The sequence below is a fragment of the Cupressus sempervirens genome, chromosome 4 (genome assembly GCF_028749045.1).
Source record: "Cupressus sempervirens isolate cs-2001-9-10 chromosome 4, ASM2874904v1, whole genome shotgun sequence".
Taxonomy (NCBI): Eukaryota; Viridiplantae; Streptophyta; class Pinopsida; order Cupressales; family Cupressaceae; genus Cupressus; species Cupressus sempervirens.
The window spans coordinates 261680958-261705439 of record NC_143121.1 but is presented as its reverse complement, the minus strand read 5'-3'; the positions used below and the strand labels follow the sequence as shown (position 1 = coordinate 261705439).

The 24482-nt window shown below is 35.5% G+C and overlaps 2 protein-coding genes across 3 annotated transcripts in view; one reads left to right on the top strand and one right to left on the bottom strand.

Moving 5' to 3' along the window:
* LOC149560986 (uncharacterized) overlaps positions 1–24482 on the bottom strand; it is a 232320-nt gene that overhangs the window by 173859 nt on the left and 33979 nt on the right. The window lies entirely within an intron of this gene.
* LOC149560987 (secreted RxLR effector protein 78-like) lies at positions 10404–10817 on the top strand. The gene has a single exon (XM_089827723.1). The coding sequence runs from the start codon at positions 10404–10406 to the stop codon at positions 10815–10817; it is 414 nt and encodes a 137-aa protein (XP_089683849.1).

Sequence of the window (24482 nt, the reverse complement as noted above, 5' to 3'; positions counted from 1 at the left end):
TTGTGAATAGATTGCCTTTATATATAGTTATTTATCATTGGATATAAAAGCATATATCAATAATCTGTGTACGAACTTGCATCATTATATAAGGACAAACCTGTAAGGGTTAGAGGAACCATAAGGATCACCATTTAGGTAGGGACCTCAGGTGGATGTCCATGTTGATTGATGTTGTGGCCAATGTCAAAGTTCCATTCTTGGGCGTAGACATGTCAATCAAGGAGCTACCATAACAACAACCTCTCCAACTCTGTAATATTGGTGACTGAATCTTAGGACATGAAGCATGGATAAGGAAAAAGGTACAAGCACGCCACTAGGTAGGGACCCCAAGTGGATGTCCATGTTGACTGCCACCGGAGCCAAGAGGGCCAAAGTTCCACTTTTGGGCTTGGACTGGGAAGACATCGGGAAGACATATCTTGCTTCTTCTCTAATGTGTTTGCAATGATGTTATAGATATTATATGAATATCATGTGTTATTGTAATCTCCCCTATTTAGCTCACCATACTTGGTGGTTTAAAGTAGTCTATCAATGGCCCTTGTAGGCTAAGAAAGACATTTGGGGGGTCTTTCTTGGCAGAACTGAAGGTTGATTCCCATTCCAAAGGATAGGAGAGTTTAGGATTGCTCTTTGTTTGGTTTAGTTTGGAAAACTTACTATTTATAGTAAGTGTCTATTTCAAGAAAGTCAGCATTTCTATCTGTAGCGGAGCACTTGAACATGTTTTGTTGCAGCATAGAGATTTGGTATCCTAGGCTTGAGAAGTTATTTAGGGACTTACTATTTATAATAAGTCAATTCCACATAGTTTCTATATTTGGCAGGGCAATTGGACCAGCCTCAATCGCAGTATTGACCCTTGGCATCTTTGTTGACCAAGTATTCAAGGATTTACTAATTATAACAGGTGAGAGGTTGATAGAGAAGGACCCTAACTATTTTTAGTCAAGCAATTGGATGCATAGTGGACATAATGGTTAAATCCTAGGTTTCAACAAAATTGAGAAATAATGTTTATTGCTATGTTATTTTAATTATTAATAAAGTGATTACTTGATAATTATTTATAAAGTTGAAAAAATCAATTTATATTCAATGAGGACCTTTCATTAGTGACTTAAAGTGCAAGTAATAGATTATATTTTGGAGGCCACAATATTAAAGTATTTTATACAGCAATTGTGCACTCAAATTATATTATTTTAAATGATATTAAAGTGCATTTATAATCCATGAATTTGAGCACCCAAGTTTGAACACTTATTATAGAGTCTTACTAAAAACCTAAAAGTGGATATAAATTCTATTATGGAGATTGGAGTTAGAAATGCACATCAAAAAGAAAATCAACCTCATTATTCATGATCTTTTTTACTATGTTTTTGGGAATTTGTGACCATGGAACAGAAACCAAGGGTTTCAGCCATTTTTATGCTTTGATGAATGAAAACTCTTCATCATAACTACAATCTAGAGGCTAAGCGAGATCAACTGAGTCATTGACACATTTTGGGCTTCCTCTGGGATTTCAATTTGAGCACAAAGAGTAGATTTTTACAAGGGTTTGAAGCATTTTTTTGCAATTTCATCTAATGCAGACCTCTAGTTTCATTATCAAGTCATTGTTGATCAGATTTCAAGCTCTACATTTTTTGTTGTTATTCATCCTTTTAGACGGTTTCAAGGCATGTTTACTTGTGAGTTCATTATTTGTAACTCCTAATTTTTCTAGGTATTGTTGATTCAGATACTAAGGTATATTTTATGAACTGGGTGGTTGATATTTTGTTAAAATATTGAGTATTTAAGGTGATATAAAAATCTAGAATTTTCAGCTCGGTACTTTCAATACAATTTCAGTTTTTGAGTTGGAAAAAATATTATTTAAATATCTTTTATTTGCTGCATTATATTGTCATATCAAATATTGCAAATAGACCACATTCATTTACCAAAACAAACACAAGCAAGGTAGAAAAATTGTATTTACAAGAATCTGTTTGGAAAGGGTTCTTACAATGGTATTAAGGCTTGCATGCAAAGTGTTTGACAAAATGTCAAACATCCAAAATTGAAAACATAAATCAGATTGAGACAATTTCTTAATCTGGGATATTACAATGGTATCAGAGTGGTTTCCTGCCATCCTATGAGTTTGCCCTCTTACATTCAAAACAATCGGTTTGTGCGAATCATGGGTAGAACAGAATCTATACAAGATCTCATGTTAGAGCTAATGTGTGTCTTTCAGAATTATAAGAAAAATTTATCTAGGCTTCTACAAAATCTAGAAATCCTAGATCCTTTGTTTGCAAAGAAAAAGAAAGTAAACACTTTTTCAAATAGCAACGAAAATTCTAATTATTGAGATAGAGGTCATAACGGTGAGTGGCAAGCCTATGCATGAGATAGTAGCCCTTCCATGTGTAAAGAATGGTTGCATGGTGTTTCCCAATGTTGACACTTGTGACTCGGGTTACAGAAATGAGTTATGTGATGCAACAGTGGGCCAAAGAAAAATCTGATTTCATAAATTAGACTGAGGAAAATGAATCAGAAAATTCACCTATTGGGAACAAGTCCCAGAATTGTGGTTTACATGGACTTGCGGTTGCATGGGAAGTGGGAGTGTGCGAGAGGATGGTTGAAGCAGCAGCTTCCACTTTATTAGATGAGTCATTTGTTTAGGTGTTTAGCAGAATACCTCAGTTGTTGATGTGTGTGGAGATAATAGCACACATAATGCTATTTCTCATGAGGTGAGTGATGTTGATACAACTTCATATCACAATGGAGATTGTGAGTTGGAGAGCTTGTATGAAGGCTATGAATATTAAAGACAAATCATACTACTGTAATAACATTATATCTGGCAGTACCGATATCAGTGCACCTCTTTGCAATTTGACAATCTGTATCTTTAAATTAGTAATATCATCAGGGGATCACATCACTACTACAAAGGATACTGCAACTTGGCACCGCACAGTCAATTACATAGGTTGAATCAATTAGCAGCTCAAACATCTCAACAACAATCAAATTGAATCAGCACTCCAGTTGCACATTGCATTGTATCTGCACCTTCCAATGCAGATACTAATTATTGGAAGACCAAACGTATTCTAATTTGCGTTCTGCTAATGTTAAAAAAATCTCTAATCTTGGCTCTGATTTGTTGACAAATTTTAATTTTGTCTATTTTAGTACTTGAGAGGCATTTCAATATAGATAACTAATAGTTAGATGACATGCATAAACCTTCATAGTAGAATAAGGCCTTTGGAAAACCATGAAATATGAATAAGACGGTTTTCTATGTTGTGTTAAAAAGCATAAGGGATGAGCCAAGTAGATGATCAGCTTTCATGAAGGATGGCGAGAAAAAAATTTGACCACACAAAGTATACGGAACATCTCTGTGGGAAACCTATAAAGTTGCTAAACTATAGACATCATTATTGTATAGATCAATTAGTCAATGTTTATAGAGAAAATCATATAATCAACAAGGAGATATCAAACATGAAGGCATGCCGAGAACATCAAATATGGCAACTAAGGCAAGCATCTGAACAACACCGGAGCAAAGATGAAATTTGTATATGAATGAAGTCTTCATATAGATCAAAGAATGAGCCAAAGAAGGCTCTGGTTGAAAGAACAAATAATTATCATGACATTTACAGTGACTAGATTTTGGATCAAACTTTGTTATCTAAGGCAACCATCAATATCAAGGAAATCAATGAAAGGCAGTGAACATATTACAAATGTATAAATGCAATATACAGATTGCCTTACAAAGAATGACATCAACATCATTGTTAATACAGCAACTGCTATGATTGACCAATTTAGAGAAACAAGATTGATTCGACATCAATAATAACAATATTCCACGACCCACATTAAGATATCCCATTTATCATATTATTAATAAATAGTTCAACATCCAAACCAATACGGTCAGCCACAGAATTATAGTAATTTTCCATAATATAAATTAAGGAAACGGGATGATTAAAGGTTGAGAGATTGTCAATATGCTTGATCAATAAACGATTAATGATTCATTGTTAACAGAAAATACAAATATCAATGACATAATGAATGAACATGAAGACAATTCATCATCAACAATTATGAACATCAAAGAAGTGTGTGATTATTGTTATTGCATCTTATTGCATTGATGTTAGCAGAATGAGGTGATTAGATGTTTAGTTAACAGTAAGAAAACATAAACAAATATCCTAATGAATAGGTGCAATAATCATCAGCATTAACATGTATCTGAGTGAAGGGCTATGAATATTACGCCAAGTGTAAAGGCATAAAGGGAGTGATTAACATAGAAATGGTGTAATTAATATAAGTCATGAAGGGTGGCAAATATTAATGGCATTTCTAATACAATCTGTAATTGCAATTGGGGAATCTCGAGATGCCTTTTTTCTATTTCATCTAATGCAAATCGTCGTCTTTAATGGAGATCAGGTGGTTTCCTATGCTCGGGTTGCTTCTCCTTGTATTTGCATTCAACTTGCTTGTTAGTGTTTATGCTTTCATGGCTTTCGTGCCTTGTTTGTCCCTCCTTGCTAGCTTTGTTACATTCCAAATTTTGCCCTAATTTTTTTTTATTTGAACATAACTGTCAACGAATTAGTTCTTTTCATGATCATGTGAAATGAGTTAGTTAATTATATACGTTGTACCAACTGTTAACAAATTATTTCTTTTCATGATCATGTGAAATGAGTTAGTTATTTATAGACGTTGATGAAATGACCAATAACCTATAACTATTCTTAGATGATTAGCAGTTGTTTGATTTGAATTAACGATTAATATATTTTGTTTTGAATTACTATGGAAATAATGTTTTGGCGAGAATGTTTTGCTTGGGTGATTGCAGGAGAAGACTGAAGAGAGGGGAAGCATTGCTAAACGAGATCATCGGAATGGGATGGTCGTTTGGTTCAGTCATCAGGATCAGCAGGTATGACCTAAGACTCCCTTGGAAAGGATACGAAGGCTTGTCTACAAGTTACATTATGGGACCGCATGAGCTATTAAAGAAACAATATAATAAAAACATAAAATAATCTAAATTAAAATATAATACATACCTTTAGAGATTGATTATTAAATTTTCTTATCTTATCGTTATAACAAACACTTACATACGAACACATAAATATAAAAATGAAATGGCACCAATAAATTATAATAATATAATCTAATGATGTCACCTCATCAATATACTTATGTTAACGTATATAAGAACATATTATAATAATATGATAAAGTTTATAACTCTTCAACTCCTCCTTATTTCTTTTCCCTCTTTATTTCTCTTCTTTTGAAATCGAATTTATGTTTGTATTTGAATGGTCATCTTGAAAACTAATTGAAGCCGAGGAGTCTCGGCTAACCTTTAAAGAAGCCATGAATCGACTTAGAGGATCATTCCTTCCTCCATTCTTTCCTTCCTCTCCTTTCTCTTATCTACTACGTATCATACTAGGCCGAGTTGGACATTCACAGCTGAACACCTTCCAGTATTTCTCACCCCGGATTTCCCAACTTTCCTTAATTCTACCAGCAACGGAAGCCTGAGAACAAGTATCAAATTAGCGGGTGAACAAAAGTTCCTGCCGAGGCAAGAAAAGCCACATTTTAATCATAGGTCACATGTCTTATTTCTACCATTCTTCTCTTCTAAGTATATGCCCGACTATAGTCGGCTACTCCTTTCAAGGTTGAACAAAATACCATAGAAGCATTGTAATTCATAATTTGATTTCTGCTGAGTATAATGTCTGTTGACAGTCGGTATAAAATGATAGATTAAAACAATATGTTTTAAAGAGCATAACTCCCTTCTAATCTGATTTGAGTATCCATCCATAGCTAGCTATACATGTAGACTGAGATAAATTTATGGTACTTTGTTGTTGGTTCCCTGCATTACACTGAGACAATAAAAGATCTTCATCGAGTATCCTTGTGATTACAACATTTATGAATCCAAATGGTAGCTGTAGAAAAACTTGATTGATTGTATGAATCAACATCAATGCACATGTTATCACAATTTTCCTAACAAATTCAGAATACTTGTAACACTGAGGAATTCACTGGCAAGATGCCATAGAATTGGTGAAGAGGTGTAAATAATATCAGAATGCTCATCATCTTACTAACACCGAGGAATTCACAGGCAAGGTGCCATAGAATTGGTGAAGAGGTGTAAATAATATCAGAATGCTCATAATCTTACGAAAGCCAAGGAATTCATCGGCAAAGAAGCCATAGAATGGTGAAGAGCTGTATATAATAATAGGGTGAACATAATCTTTCAGACACCTAGGATTCACCAGGGCATAGAAGCCATAGAATGGTGAAGAGGTCGAATTAACCTACAAGAATCAATAATGAAATCAGATTTGACTAATGAATAATTAATAGCTCATGCATGTCTCGGTAATGGAATCTATTGTCAAGTCGAGTGGTGGAGATCGGGTTCATGAACCCAACTGAAATCCTTAGCCAAGGTAGTTTTAGGCATATGTGTCAATCTTAAGATAACTTGTTTGTCCACAAATGTCAGTTATATAAGTATAACTGATTGGGCACTTAAACCACCTAGTAGCTCGGATGGCTGGACTGAAGAACATCCCAAACCCGATCTCGAGGTAGGGAGGGTCGTTCTAATAAGTTAGGATGTGTGGGGATAAGTATGGTCCAAGGTTGGGAGGTTAAGCCTATGTCAATGCTTCTCTCACCAATGCCAAAGCTTGAACAACAAGATAAAGAGATTCTTCCGTTATTACTGTATGTTTCTTTTACACTTTTCTTTTAACCCTTAGAAGAATAATTAGATAGTTTAGTTTTCTAGATAGAGTAAATATTGACATTTACATTGAATAAGTATTTTAGTTGATATAATTCAGTTAAGAAAGTTAGTCATTACTTTATTTTCAGCTAAATATGTTATCAGTTAGAAATGGTTAAATTGTTAGCAATGTATATATATGTATATGTGTGTGTGTGTGTGTGCGTGTGTGTATATATATATATTTATTTATTTATTTATTTTTATTTTTTTTGTTATATCAGCTAAACATGAAATACAGTTAGATTAGAAATAGTTACTTTTATCATAGTTATAGTCATTGTTATGTGAAATAGAATCAGTTATTAAAACAGATTATTAGGAGTTTTAAATTGGTTATGAAAATTCGTTTGTTACAAACTTTCATGAGTTTCTTTCAACTACCTTCTACTCCGTCGCCATGTGTCTTCTGAGTCAACGGCTATCTTGCATCCTACCATGGATTTCTTTCCTCCACCGGTTTCTTCTGCTTAGCTGGCCCTTCATGTATCTTTTGATTCGACGGCTATCTCTTGCATTCTTCCACGGGTTTCTTTCCTCCACGGGTTTGTTCTACTTAGCCAGCCCTTCATCTTCATTCGTATTTTCACTTTTCTCTCTCTTTGCACTCTGTCGTGGTTCTTGCTACATGCACACCACTAGTGTGGGGTTCAAGGGGTTTGCGTATCTTGTCCTTCACTTACAGGCAAAGGTATCTTCACTCGTTGTCTCTCTACTCTCTGCCATAGTTGTTGGTGCATACATATCTGGTTGCTGGTGTCTGGTGTAATTGTAAGGAGTTTGTTGACTTTCACGTACAGACGACCCTCATATTGTCTATTGCGTACCGATAGTTTGTGTGCCAATAAACATGACTACTAGTGATGCCTGCTTGCGTCAAAATCAAACTCTGACCTACCAGCGACTTCGTAAACGTGTGAACAAACTTGAAACTAATAATATGTTGCTCAGAGATCAGTTTGTTGCACTGACGGAAGAAATTTCAGAACTCAAACAAGCTACAGACAGGATGGAATACCTCACGTATCCAATGTTTCTCCGATACCTTCATCTCTGAAACTGCAAGCTTGAAATCCAATTTAGAATCAGGCATTGGACAACTGGATGGGTTGGAAAAATTCAAGGACAGCAAACTAAAATGGCCACAATACACTTTTCTCTGATTGTTGAAACTAAACAAAAGGTGAAGTCATGGACCTCTCTTTGCACCAACACAGAAACTACTGCACCCCGATTGAGATTAGACAAGATTGTCCAAGTAAAGATTAAGGATGAGTGTGTACGACAGGCACAAGAGCTCAACTTGTGTGTTCGTGGTCTCTCATCCACTTCTGATCCTCTTTCTGCTGGACACTCTTTCCTCGCTGACCAGCTCGGTCTCTCTGATATCACTTTAGATAAGAGATGGTTTGGTCCTGGAGAAACCCTTTTCATCAGGTTTTTCTCTTTCTCTAATAGGCTTCGTGCTCTTAGAGCGAAGAGAAAGTTGTTCTCTCTAAAGTTTATCTTGATGAAGATCTCATGAAAGCACAGGTTACAGAATTGAAACATGCTTGGGGAATTGTGGCAAAGGCTAGGTGAGCTGGAAAATGGGTTGTTATTAGGAATCTTAGAGCAATTGTTCGTGATTCTCCTCCTAGTGGATGGGAGGCGAGGCAGCCCTCGAAAACCGCATGACAATTTAGACAGCAATCTGACAAGAGGAAAGCCTTCATCTCTTCTTGACAACTGTTGGAATGGTAATGGCTCTTTGTGGTCACTACCTGGTCTCTTCCACGATGTGGTGGGGTTCGCTAATATTTTGGTTGTTACGGAAACCCATGCGTCCCATGCGCCCTCTTCCTAGTTACCTTGGATACCAGTGGTTGTCAGTTTGCAGAGATGAGGTTTGTACATCTGGTGGGGTCATGGGTCCAGGAGTGTTGTTTGATTAGAGATGAAATTTTCAGCTACACATCAATGGTTCATTCTGACACCTTTGCTAGATTCATGTGGGTCTGTATAAATTGTTGCAATCACCAACAGAGAGACATCTTTCTTGTCGTTTGTTACTTTCCACCGACCTCTTCTCCATGTGCCATTCATGAGGCCGAGGATAGGGATCCTTTTTGCGACCTTCAGGAGAGTATCTAGCAATTTGCAGCTTTGGGTGACATCATTATTCTTGGAGACTTTGACACACGAACGAGGAATCTCCAGACACCTATACATGACCGAGGCTCTGATTCAATCTGTACTTCTGAGATAGATCCGACCAATCTGGGATTTCAGCGTACCTCAGATGGTGCTCTTGGACCGCTCTCTTGTTATGGTCACCACCTCCTCCAGCTCTATGAGTCTTCTAGTTTGTTGACTCTGAACGGTTTATCATCTTTTCCTAGTTCTGACCTCTTTACCTGCTAGCCCCATTGTGGTGGTGTGAGTGTTGTGGACTATGTCATCACCTCTTCTTCCTTCATTCCCCCCATTCACAGTTTCACCATTTCTCGTCTCCCCTTTGCTGGCCATGCTCTTCTTTGCATTGCTATCCTCGTCTCTCCCCATTTGTCACCTTCTCCCTAGCCCCCCCCATCCTGCCTGACACTGCCTGGACCCCTACTCACTTTTGCTACCCTGAGGGAGATGTTGAGCTCTTTTCCTACCACCTTAGGAGAATTTTGACACCTGCTAGTTTCAGTGGTTCATATACGGCCTCTGACATGTTTCATTTACTTGCTTCTACTATTTGGGAGTTTGCTCTCCTTTCTATCCCTCACCACTCTCCTCCCTCTCTCAGATCTAAGCATAGGAATACATGTCTAGTGAACCAATGGTTTGATGTTGATTGTAAAGCTTTCCATCACTCTGTTCGTTTAGCTTTTAAGACTCAATCCCCTACCTTCACCCACCTATGTTCCTCTTACCTCCGTTTTCTTCACCACAAGAAACGTTCTTTTGCCTCTTCTCAATGCAAATCCCTTTGCTCCATGCTTATTCAGAATCCCCAAATCTTTTGGCATACACTTTTCCCTCACTCCCCTGCCCCCCACCTTCCATCCTTGACTTTCACTCTCTGACCTCCCACACCATTACGCTTTATGACATTCTAGGGCAGCCACCTCTTCATTCCACTAGACCACCTTTTTGTCATCTATTCACCCCCTCCAATATTTATGAGGCCATCAAATCCATGAGATGCAGTAGGGCGGCGGATGAGGAAAGTTTCCAGGTAGAACTTTTCAAACTTGGTGCTTTGGTTCTTGGTTCCTATCTTCCTACACTCTTTAATAAAGTGATTTGTACTGGGTTCCCTGAGTCTTGGTCGCACCATGTGATTTAACCTATTCATAAGTATGGTACTACTTCTGACCCTGGTAACTGTAGGACTATCATGATTGGGCATACTTTTTCCAAACTTTATGCCATTGCTCTGAACACTATGCTATCTAGAGAACTTGACAGGAAAGGGTGTAGAGCAAGAGGTTAGGCTAGTTTTCGGGCGAACTACCAAACTATGGATCATGCCTTCACATTGCAGGCTATTATTGAGGAGGCTAGGCACCGCTCCGAGAAAGTCTACTGTTGTTTTCTGGACTTCCGCAAGGCTTTTGATTTTGTCCCTAGGATGGCCCTATTTCAAAAACATAGCGAGATTGGGATCTCAGATATGTTGTTGACTGCTATTATGCAACTGTACGAGAAGGTGCTTGGTCGTTTTAAGACTTTAGAAGGCTTTTTTGTTCCGATTCAGAGCACCATTGGGGTGAAGCAGGGTTGCCCCCTTTCTCCCACCCTTTTCGGGTTATATATTGATGAGCTTGAGGATTTCCTTGCAAACTCCTTGCAACCTGGTGATGGGTGCTATTTACATCAGGTTTTGCTCTCCATTCTCCTTTTTGTTGATGATGTTGTTCTCTTGGCCTTGTAATGACCCCTTTTTAGGGCATTTTTCCTTTTCCTTTTCCTTTAATTTATATTCTAGACTTCATAAATTCCTTTTTTCCCTCCCTTTTCCCATGCTATTACTTCTCTTGTATACAATATCAAGGGAAAAAATGTGTCTTTTCATATATTATATAATAATAATATAAGGTTATTATTTTATATAATATTATTAATATTAATTTATCACACTTCAATTTTTACATATTAAAGAGTATGTAATAACTCATAAATTATATGCTTAATATATATTTATAATATCAATTACTATTTTATTATTGTATAGTAAAATAGTTATATATTATATTATTATTATTTCAATATGTATATGCCTATTATATATAAAATATATTAACCTTAATATTATTATATTATTATTATATATATATATATATATATATATTAGATTTAAATATATCCAAAAGATTAATATTATTTATCTTATTTATTATAAATAATATTTATATTATAATATATAAGATAATAATATTATTTTAATAACCTAGTATTGATAATTAATCCTTATTTCCTATTAAAACCTATTCTGAAATTGGAAATATCACGGTCCTCCCCTCTCAAATTTGCTTGTCCTCAAGCAATTGATTTGATCCTCATTAATTCATAGTCTGGATTCATATGTGTTAGACACTTGCAAAGTAAACATGTTAGTATATAATAGCATGTACAAGAACATATGAATGAAGACTGAAAGTAGACACGTGAATGCATGAAGATGCGATGCAATCATGAAGTAGACATACGAATGCATGGAGACACGAAGCAGACATTAATGCATGAAGACACGATGTAGACATATTATAATCCTGCTTACAATTTGAAATAAGAAAAAGGTAAGGAAATGTTTTACCACTTTGATCGTGAATGTCATGCTCCTTTCCCCTGTCTCAAAATCAAAAGTTCTTGTAGACGCATATTTTAAACAACTTTTCTATAGCTAGTACTATAATAGGGTATATTATTCCATAGTGGATGGTAGATTTACTGCTCCTCGAGGTTGGACACGCTCAACTTGGGGCTCCCTCAAATTTTTAATCCATATTGGGATTCTCTCGCCCCAACGCAACCGATTTACTCCTCCCCCTGTGCACACTCCCTACCCACTAGGAACATGCTTAATTTTGACGTGGATGGTAGATTTACTGCTTCTCGAGGTTGAACACACTTAGCTTGGAGCTCCCTCAGATCTTTAATCCATATTGGGATTCTCTTGCCCCAACGTGACCGATTTACTCCACCCCTTGGGCACACTCCCTACCCACTAGGAACATGCTTAATTTCATTATGGATGGAAGGTTTACTGCTGCTCGAGTTCGAACATGCTCAGCTTGGGGCTCCCTTAGATCTTAAAATCCATATCGGGATTCCTATGCACCAACGCAATCAATTTACTCCTCACCCTGTGCACACTCCCTATCCATCATGAATTTAAGCACAAATATTTTGAATAATGTCTCCTTGCGAAGGAATAGAAAATAATCATACTATGAATATGTATTTATACTCAATTATATTCTCGGTATATTTCGTAACAATATTATAAATTATAATAACATTTGAAATTAGTTATTTCACTCTTGAGTGACTACATTGGTCTCCATGAATATATGTAATGTTTGAAATTATCATTATACCTATTATAAATTTACAATATCTATTGCTATATATAAATGAAATAAAAATGATGATGAAACATACCTTATACATTGTTCTTTGACATATCTTTTCCAAACTTCACGTGTTATCAATCAAAAAAAATGCTTAGAAGTCATTCATATGGACGCACACTTTGTTGCTATGGTAAATTACTTGTGTCATATGGCATCATCTTTTTCTCGTTTCTTGTTTCTTTTTTCCTGATGCTTTCATAAGGACATCCATTATTAACTCTTCTCACACATTGTCATCATTCTCTTGTTTGGACATTATTGATAGGTACTGTAGTCTCTTTCAAATTGAAGCATACTTGATTTGTTCATGTTTTAATAGGAAGTAAATTCTATCCAAGGTCGTCTACCCTTTCCATTTGGTTGAGTTTTAGTTGCATATTATGCTACTCAAAGTCCCCATTGATACCACTTATGTTGTTTAAACATTTAAGTATGTCTGTCAATAATTTCTTCTATGATTATTATATATATTTATTATTACAAATCTATTTTAATTTCAATAATCCCTCATATCATTTTATAATTTTAATATTATTGTTCAAGTGACGTAACCCATCCCTATTATTGAACAAAATATATTTCTCAAGTGTAATTTGTCTTTAGTGGACCCCATCGTGTTGCTGATGTAGGGAATTCTCGTATTTAATATAAATGATCACTGTTATGATCACACCCACTTTCCAATGGTCTTATTTGGAGGTCTTATACTCGAGGGAGGTCATCTGCTTTGGTGACATGGTGTTTCAATGATCTACATTATGTGTTGAGTGCCCTTCTATGTGCACCAAGTCATCTACCCTTCTAAGTTTTGACTATAATTCTGGCTGTAATTTCTCCCTAGAAGATGGTTAGAATTGCTTTATAAGGTTCATGGATTACCAAGACTCTGATCACCATTACCAAATATTACGGTGGAGATTGTGGAGTATTAGTTTGACATAATTTATGATTTCCTTCATAGGGCATATTACATCAAGGAGTACGAATATGAATATATATATATATATATATATATTCTAATTTGCTGAGTATTTCATAGAATCTGAGCGAACTGTATCATCACTTCTCCCCTTTGTTTTGTCCACGCTTCTTCCCCCAAGGCTTTATAAGGGTCTGCATCGGCCATCTGACTCTGTGATGTCTGGTCGTACGTATCTAATGGTCAACTTTCATAACTTACATGATAAATATCCTCTATGAAAATGGAATCAGTTTACTAGGTGAAAATCAAACTAACACATATTGATATACCATGTAGTGTTTTCTAAATTAATAACTGTCAGATATGCCTTAAAATGTTGGACTGCATCATGAATGTACTTTTAACTCTTTCACATTACAAAATATTAACATTTAACATTAACAATTTTGGTTGGAATTTATATGATTACTCGAAGCACACAATTCCTTGCAGGTTATATAAATAGCAATTGTTGGAACATTTCCATTCAATGCATTTCTTTCGGAAGTATTGTCATGCATTGGAACGACTGTACTTGCAAGTACAAGTGTATTTAAGATTGGACGCATACACAAGCCAATTGATATCGCGTGGGTCTCTGTATCCTTTGAGACTAAAGTTGTAGCAAATATAGTGTGTTTTCTTCCCTCTTATAATTTGTAGTAATTTTGTTTAGCTATTTTATTTTTGAACTATATCTTGTTATGTCATGTTCTTTCTTTTTATTTGTATTTGCTAACTGTTCAATTTAAATATTGAGTTTATCCTTTTTCAATCTATGGATTTTGGCATGATTTCTTAATCTAAGTTGTTCTTATCTTGCAGGATGGCAGGATCATTGCTCTGATACCAATTGTAATGACCCCTTTTTAGGGCATTTCTCCTTTTCCTTTAATTTATATTCTAGACTTCATAAATTCCTTTTTTCTCTCCCTTTTCCCATGTTATTACTTCTCTTATATACAATATCAAGGGAAAAGATGTGTCTTTTCATATATTATATAATAATAATATAAGGTTATTATTTTATATAATATTATTATTATTAATTTATCACATACACTTTAATTTTACATATTAAAGAGTATGTAATAACTCATAAATTATATGCTTAATATATATATAATATCAATTACTATTTTATTATTGTACAGTAAAATAGTTGTTATATATTATGTTATTATTATTTCAATATGTATATGCCTATAATATATAAAATATATTAACCTTAATATTATATATATATATATATATATATATATATATATATATATATATATATGATTTAAATACATCCAAAAGATTAATATTATTTATCTTATTTATTATAAATAATATTTATATTATAAAATAGAAGATAATAATATTATTTTAATAACCTAGTATTGATAATTAATCCTTATTTCCTATTAAAACCTATTCTGAAATTGGGAACATCAGAGACTCCTTGATTGTTTGGCTTCTTTTTGTGATCAGCATCAACTCATGGTCAATCTGACCAAGACTCGGGTTATGATCTTTAATTGTTTAAAGATCTCTCATCTTCATTTCTTCTTTCAGGGTCAGGAGATTGAGATTACTTCTTACATGTATTCTCAAGGTGAAGTTCTCGGGACCCCGCTTCAACTTGAGATTGGCTATTCAATCCATAGTTAGTATGAGCATGGGCTCTTTGTCCATGCTCAAGAGACAATGTTTTAGACATCATTTCGTCCAAGTTGTCCCTCCTCGACTCCTTGGTTCGACAAACTATTCTCTATGGCTCGGTGGTTTGGGGACCTTCTCTTTTTGCTTCTGATTGGGCCTCTATTGAGTGTGTTCAGACGTTGCCTTTACGACATATCATTAGATGTCACAGACTCACCCCCCATAGCATTGTTTTGACCAAGTTTGGAGCTCATCCTTTCAAACTTGCAACCATTTTTTACTTGATCTGGTTTCTTCATCGGCTTCGAGGCTTTATGGATTCGGCTGTTGACTAACACAGATATTCTCATTTGGCATATTGTTCTTCTGTTACGGTTATGAGATCCGACACTAGCACTATATCTTGTTGTTGATATGCTCAAGCCAACTCTCTGTTGAGTTCGATCGAGATTGAGATTGATCGTCTTCCTCCTTACCAATTCTCATTGGATGCTCCTGCTTACCGCTTTCCTTCACATCAGAAGTTGAATGAGCATGTCAGACAAGATATCTATATATAGTACATCATCACTACCTGGTGGATTACATCCAAAGATGGCCTTTTATGCTGAGCATTTTCTTGAGATTTAGAATGGTATTATTGTTTGCCTTGCTTATCTTTATCGGCGTTGGAGTCACACATTGAGATTCTCTTTGGGCTCATTTAGAGTTGGTTCTCACTGTCTTTGGATCCAAACTAATCACCATATGGTAAATCACCATATGGTTATACTTTGGCGAAGGTGGAGATTGAGACTCACTTTATATTTTGCTATCCTATCTACTATGAGATCAGAGGGAGATTTTACTGCCCTTTCAGATATTGCTTTTCTCTTTCAACATTATTTAATTATATTGACCAACGATGTCTTGCACTTTACCTACAGGAGCCCACTCAACTCCATGAACATACCCTACAGTCACTCATACCTCAGAGCCATATTTCAGAGCAGCTCATCACCGCCTTTTTCTCCCCCTGTATCCACCACGTGGCGCGAAAAGGCCATCCAACACTACTCACTCCAAATCAGTCCAATAGCGCACCAGTCTTTCCAGGCAGCGACACTCATCCAGTGGTTCTTGGCAAGGATCTAAGACTCTAGAACATTCATGGTTCTACCCTTATGTGGCTGATTTCTTTGTACCAAGGAAAGATCCTTAATCCTTATCTTGGTTATTCTAGTTGTGTCTTGTTTTGTTTCTTTTCAGACACCGTTTGGTGCACCTGCTTTGGTCAACTCTTTTGTTTGTATGCTCAATCCCATAAACCCTTGTGGTTTTTCGTTGGACATTAATATGATTATCTTATCTTATCTTATCTTATAGCATGTGAGATATATATGGTAATCCAAGCACTCTTCAAAAATGTCTTGTTTCAGAAATTGCAAATATTTTTGGATGACTTTTCAGCAAGCAAATAACTCAGCTCATGGTAATGCGCTGCATTCCTAGTTCTATGTTTTTTTGTTGATTCAGATTTGGTTGAACAAGAATTTGACTCTATCACATATATGGAAGAAGGCCCTAGTCCTCTTATAGATGGATATTGCTTTCCACCATGCTTAATCCTAAATCAGCATATCCTTCTCAATTGCTGTTTTTCGTTTCTTGTATTTCTAACTAACATAATCCACTCAATTTAATGAGCAAAATATCATATAACACCCAGTTTGTTGATAAACTTCTATAAGACTGTTTCTCTTTAACCTATAATTATGTATGAAGTAAACTCTTAAAATGCAAACATTATTTGGGATAAGATTAGTATTATTATTTGGTTTGATATAGCTTACTTATTTTCTTATAGAAAAGATTAAATTGTCTTCACATCCAAAAAATGTATTCTGAAAGTTAGTGACAAACTTTGGACCTTCTATTGTGTCGAGCATGGTTTGTAGAAGTTTAACCCAATCTTAAGCGTGATCCCTTTACTATACTGAGATTGATAACAAGCATTGCACATCTATCCTAGTGTGCTTTATCATAGACATCCCTAACCTTACGAGCCATGATTGAGCTTCATAATACAAGATATGTTTTAAAGAGGACCAGACCACTTGGCACCTCAAGCCAAAAAGACCAACATGTAGAATGTTAACCCAATCTTAAGCATGATCCCTTTACTATACTGAGATTGATAACAAGCATTGCACATCTATCCTAGTGCGCTTTATCACAGACATCCCCAACCTTACAAGATATGATTGAGCTTCATAATACAAGATATGTTTTAAAGAGGACCAATATGACCCCTTTACTTTTAAGAAAAACTTGCCTTAACTTCATCACTAACATGTGCTTTGTTATATATTCATGACAACTTTCCTAATTTAAGATCCATGAATTGGATGGCATCTATTCAATCCCTCATAGTCAACTTTTTTATTTCAAGCACGATAAGGCTTTTAAGTTGAAGAAACGAACCTCGCTTTACCTATAATATAGGAATGGAAACTCAAGATTAGATGGCTCATTAGTACATCCATCCTAGTCACATTCTGTTAAGAATTTAACCTTGATAATCCTCAAGTCGACTGGTACAGATCGTACCTTACTCTTCTCTCTATATATACTCAGGATTGGCATTTATAATAATTTATATATCCTTTGTATGAGCCAGCGATTTGGAAATAAATGCTCAATTTGTTATCGACTAATCATTAGTTAAGACTAACACACACGTATCTCTTAGTCGCCAATTTAGGATAATTATATATTTGTTATGTGCCAAGAGTTATGTCCCTTAAGGGAATATATAGATGGATTATGACTACAGTTTGGAGACACACAGGAAACATACAGTCTGATCTCCTAGCAGTCATATTCCCACGGATTCTTAAGAAGAATTATTTCATCCAAGTTTGTGATTACTAGTTAGATCTATAGTTGTCATTTATATCTGAACATAGAATTCAAATAAGGTTCATTCTAAACTCAAATGAGTTCTGATCCTGAAGTTAGATTGTTATCTCTAGTTGCAGAACTGTACATGGTATCAGAGCCTCGTTATCAGATCTAAGGCTCTGCAAATTTTCAGTGATCAAACCTTTTGCATTCAATAATTGTCTCTCATTTCCGATGGCATATTCTATCAGACCTGAAGACAGATTCGATGGAAAGGAACATTTTGAAGCATGGAAATTCAGAATCTTGATGATTCTTGAAGAAAATAATGTTAGACAGTTTGTTGATGGAGCATCCAAACATCCACTTGTTGAACCCCACAAATCTATATGGATCAATGGAAACAGGAAAGCCATTCAAACCATATTGGATGGAGTTAAAAATGACATAGTACCTATGCTTACAAAACACCAGACTGCCTACGATATGATGAATGCATTACAAAATGCATTTGAAATAAATAATGCAACGAGGGTACTTGCACTAAAGAGACAACTAAATCACATCCAAATAAAGAAAGGCGAATCAATAAACTCTTATTTTCTAAGAGTCGCTAGTATTAGAGATGAATTGTCCAGCATAGGAGCCATCATAAATGATACCGAATTAACACTCATGGCCATAGATGGACTGCCAGAATCATGGGAAACATTTGCACAAGGAATAAGTGCTAGAGATCAGCTTCCCGATTTTAACAGGCTTAAGAATGATTGTCTTCAGGAAGAATCAAGAAAACTAAAGAAAGGAGGAAAATCTAAAGTGGAAGATGAAGAACTTCACGTTCTTAATACCAATTCTTATAAAGGCAAGAAAAAGCATTTCAAGAAAAATAAAGGAAATCAAAAGAATGGAAAACCCAAGAAAGATCTATCAAAAATAAAATGCTTCAAGTGTGAAAAATTTGGACACTATAGATCTAATTGTCCAGAAAACTCCAAGCAACAAGCAAATTGCACAAATGTTATCGGAGAAGAAGAAACCTATGATCCAGAGAATCGTGTATTGTATTCCTCCTTATCAAATGAAATCTCAAATAAGGCATGGGTGATAGATAGTGGATCATCTAGGCATATAACAGGATACAAGGAAACTCTAGATTTCTTGACCGTGAAAGTTAATGGTGAAGTTACTATTGGTGACAACTCAGCACATTCAGTTAAAGGAATTGGTAGTTGTACTTTGAAGCTAAAGACAGGAAATACCCTTCTTCTCAAGGATGTACTATATGTACCAGGGATAAAAAGGAACCTAATATCAACTACAGCCTTAGAAGATGATGGACACAATGTTGCATTCGTAGATGGCAACGTATTAACTTGGGCTAAGAATTCTTCCATCAAGAAAGCTAAAGTAATTGGTCAAAGAAAGGGATATTTGTATGAACTAAATATAGAACCCATTCAAGCCCTTGTTCACAAAGCAGAGGATTCAAACGAAATATGGCACAGAAGATTAGGGCACCTAAACTTTAAAACCCTATCTACTATGGAAAAGATGGTTACCGGACTACCAAAATTAAACCAAAATCACCAGGGTGTGCCCTAGGCAAAAGGGCTAGAAGTCCTTTTCATGATAGTACTAGAAAAACAAATAATGTACTAGAATTAATTCATTCAGATTTATGTGGACCCATGTCCGTTCCCTCCCTCGGAGGATTCTGGTATTATGTCTTGTTCATAGATGACTTCTCTAGGAAAACTTGGATTTACTTTTTAAAGTGCAAAGAATCAGAAGAAATATTACAAAGATTTAAGGAATTCAAAGCATTAACTGAAAATTTTTCAGGACATAAAATTAAAGCCCTTAGAACAGATAATGGAGGAGAATATACCCTCAGATTTGTTTAAAACCTTTTGTAAAGAATCAGGGATCAAGAGGGAGTATACTGTTCCTTATAACCCTGAACAAAACGGGGTAGCTGAAAGGAAAAATAGGACAATTATAGAAGCTGCTAGGGCTATAATTTTTGATCAAAATCTAGAATACTATCTTTGGGCAGAAGCGTCTTGTACTGCTATATACATCCAAAACAGAAGCCCTCACTCCTATCTTAAAGATTAGACCCTTGAAGAAGCATTTACTAAAATAAAACCTAATATAAGTCATCTAAGAATCTTTGGATGTCCTGTTTACATTCATGTGCCAAAAGAAAAGAGAACCAAATTATAACCATCTGGACGGAAGGGTATCTTCGTAGGGTATAGCGAAACTTCTAAAGCATATAGAATTTTCATACCTGGACAGAAAACTATTGAACTTAGCAGAGATGTAATCTTTGAGGAAGATCTTGCATTTAAAAGAGCAATAAATTCCCATGAACCCTCTCCTTTATCAAATTCTGAAAGAATAAGTGAATCTGATTCTCAAAGGGAGAACTTAGAAGAGGTCGAAGATGAAATAAACCTTGAAGAAACTTCAAAGAAGAGGCCACTTTGGGCCATAAAAACAGTTGAAGCAGCTCAACATTTTTCTGCCCCTTTAGGAACTGTTAGAGAAAGTAAAAGACCTAAAAGATTCTCGGGTTATACTGCAAATATGATTGATATATCCAAAATAGAACCAACCAATCCTTCTGATGCTATTAAACATCTAGCCTGGAAAGAAGCTATGACTGAAGAATATCAATCAATTATGAAAAATGATGTTTGGGAAATAGTTCCTAGGCCAAAAGGAAATTCTATTGTGTCTTCAAAATGGATATTCAAAATAAAGCATGCTGCTGATGGAAGTATTGAGAAATATAAAGCCAGATTTGTAGCTAGAGGTTTTTCTCAAAAGGAAGGTATTGATTTTGAAGAAACTTTTGCTCCTGTTGCCAGATACACTACTGTTAGAGCTGTCTTAGCAATTGCCGCATCTAAGGGATGGAAGGTACATCAGATGGATGTAAAGACAGCATTTCTCAATGGAAAGATTTCAGAAGAAGTCTATATAGAGCAACCAGAAGGTTTTGAAACTCATGATCCAAAGGTTTTTGTTTGCAGACTTAAGAAAGCTCTTTATGGGCTTAAACAGGCTCCAAGGACCTGGTATGAAAGGATTGATAAATATCTCACTAGCTTAGGATTCTCTAAGAATGAGGCTGATCCGAACTTGTACCATAAAAGAGATCAAGATGGTATGGTAATCTTGATATTGTATGTTGATGATTTATTGATTACAGGTGATGATAATCTTATAGATCAATGCAAGAAAGATCTTATCAGAGAATTCGAGATGAAAGACTTGGGTCTTCTTCATTACTTTCTAGGATTGGAAGTGCGACAGATTGCAAATAGTATCATTCTGAACCAAAAGAAGTACAATTCAGATATCTTGAAGAAATTCGGAATGTTGAACTGTAAGTCCATGTCTTCTCCAATGGAGACCAATTTGCATAAACTTAAAGAAGCAGCTGCAGAATCACCTCCAATAGATTCTACTCTCTACAGGCAGATAATTGGGTCTCTGATGTATCTAGTTAATACAAGGCCTGATATTTGCTATGCAGTTCATGCATTAAGTCAGTTTATGTGTGAACCTAAGGAAATTCACCTAGTTGTTGTTAAACACATTATGAGATACCTTCAAGGTACTATTAACTTTGGACTGAAATATGAGAAAGTTGCTTTAGATTTGCGTGGATTCACCGATTCAGATTGGGGTGGAAGTGTTAAAGATAGGAAGAGCACTTCAGGATGCTGTTTCAATTTAGGATCAGCGATGATTTCATGGATATGCAGAAAGCAATCCTCAGTAGCTCAGAGCTCCACAAAAGCTGAATACATTGCGGCAGCAATGGCCTCTCGAGAAGCAATATGGCTAAGGAAGTTACTTGTGGGATTATTTGGGCAAGCCATGAATCCTACGATCATTCATTGTGATAATCAGAGTTCCATCAAGCTCTCTGTAAATCCGGTTTTCCATGATAGATCCAAGCATATTGAAATTCCTTACCATTATGTTAGAGATATGGTAGACAGGAATTCTGTTAAATTGGAATACATTTGTACTACAGATTAGACTGCAGATATACTCACCAAACCTCTATCTAGAGTAAAGATAGAACATTTCAGAAAGAGACTTGGTATGGTTGAGTTGTAATTCATTTGTACTCTTTAGTTATTAATAAAGTTAACATTTATTTGTCAGGCTATTGACAGTTATGGGCTCCACCATGTGTAATCATTATTTAGAGGTGACGATCTCTGAAATAATGAATACTTGTGTAAAGGCATTATGAGAGGTGACGATCTCTTAGATAATGCCCTAACAGTATATTTTACTGTAAGATCCAGGTGAATTTTTCATCGTCTTGTGATATTGACATTACTATGTTCATGGGTCACAAATTGGATAAAGAAAGAATTCTAGAAATTCTTTGGGTTTATCCTGTATTCTGGTAGATCTTAAATTCAGGGTCTAGTTGTGATTTAGAAATACCAGTTTCTATGAGTCACGACATGTGTCTTATCACTAGTAGCAGTGATTTGTCATATCACAGGCTTAGTAATATGACTTTGTATAATATGTTCAATGATACTACATACTAAGAAGAGAAAGACAGATATAGAGTATATATTCTTGCTTAACAATTGTACTGATGTTGCTAGATATATCTCTCTGTAGGATTATAAGGTTAAGAGGGAGTGTTAAGAATTTAACCTTGATAATCCTCAGGTCGACTGGTACAGATCGTACCTTATATATACTCTCTATATATACTCAGGATTGGCATTTATAATAATTTATATATTCTTTGTATGAGCCGGCAATTTGGAAATAAATGCTCAGTTTGTTATTGACTAATCATTAGTTAAGACTAACACACACGTATCTCTTAGTCGCCGATTTAGGATAATTATATATTTGTTATGTGCCAAGAGTTATGTCCCTTAAGGGACATACCCTCTTAAGGGAATATATAGACGGATTATGACTACAGTTTGGAGACACACAGGAAACATATAGTCTGATCTCCTAGCAGTCATATTCCCACGGATTCTTAAGAAGAATTATTTCATCCAAGTTTGTGATTACTAGTTAGATCTATAGTTGTCATTTATATCTGAACATAGAATTCAAATAAGGTTCATTCTAAACTCAAATAAGTTCTGATCCTGAAGTCAGATTGTTATCTCTAGTTGCAGAACTGTACATCAAGACTCTTAAATTACTGTTGTGCATAGCATTCATTGTACTCCTAATTATGGCATGGGCTCCCACTCACATCGGATAGGCACAACTACAAAATCAAATATGCAGTGATATTTAAATGACCATGTTCATTTGTTCCCTATCATGTATTGTATCCAATAAGCATCCCTAGTTGTAGTGCCTATTAAATCCTTAGCATTATGGCTAGCTATTGTGTCATTCCCATATATGTTAGATCTTGTTCTCATTTGTTGCATCTATTGGATAATACGTGCTTTCATTTTTCTTCAATCATTTTCAATCAGATGGATAGGCATGAGTGAACAGAAGAGAAACAAATAAAGGATACTTTTACTCAGCTAAGAAGACATTTTCATGTCTCTGCATCTCAAAGTTACTTTTCCCTGAACCAAGAGGGAATTTTCATTTCCTGGTGTAGGTTTTCAAATCACCTTTAGAGCTTATAATAGCTTTGGAACCTTAGTATTTTAAGGTAAATAGCCCATGCAAAAAAACATTCAACCTCTTAATTTGGGGAAGAGTTGGCCTTGTAAGTATATGCTATTTTGTTAATATTATTCTAATAGATTATCTTTTAGATTGATTTGAATCCCCAATCAAGAAAGGTGTCTTTAAAAAACAAGGAAGCATGTACAAACAATTCTTGAGTTGAACCCCTAATCAAAATTAAAGATGTCTTAAAAACAAACGAGGAAGCAAGTATAATTCTAGTAGATTGTATGAACTTCATGGTATCATGCTGAGGCATCATGGTGTCTCCTTTCTTCAAGGCCACAATTCAACCCTTGCTATGAGAAAGGCAAGACTTTGACCCTAGATAGAGACTAGGATCTCCATGCCCATGAATCGAGTTTGTTGCTAAGGCTACCCATGTCCCCCAAATTCCCACTCTACTCTATCTTGTTCCATTGCCATATTATGCATATGAAAGATTGGGTGGCCAACGTTATCTGGTTCCATAACTTATGTGTTCTATGATATATCTTGGTTTGTTCGTCTACTCTTAATTCAATGAGTTGAGTGTGGATGTTCCTTATTGACAATTGCTAAAAAAATATTTTGAAAGCCCAAATGATTTACAACATGTTCATCAACATCTATAATCATAATGGCACAATGTTAATTTAGAACTTAACCCTACCTTTGTCATGTCCTCTTTTTGGGAGGATCTTGGATCTTGCCCACTTAACCCCAAGTGGTAGGCACGTGGGACATACATGGGGTAGCCTACCTAGTGATATGCTTTTAATTGCAC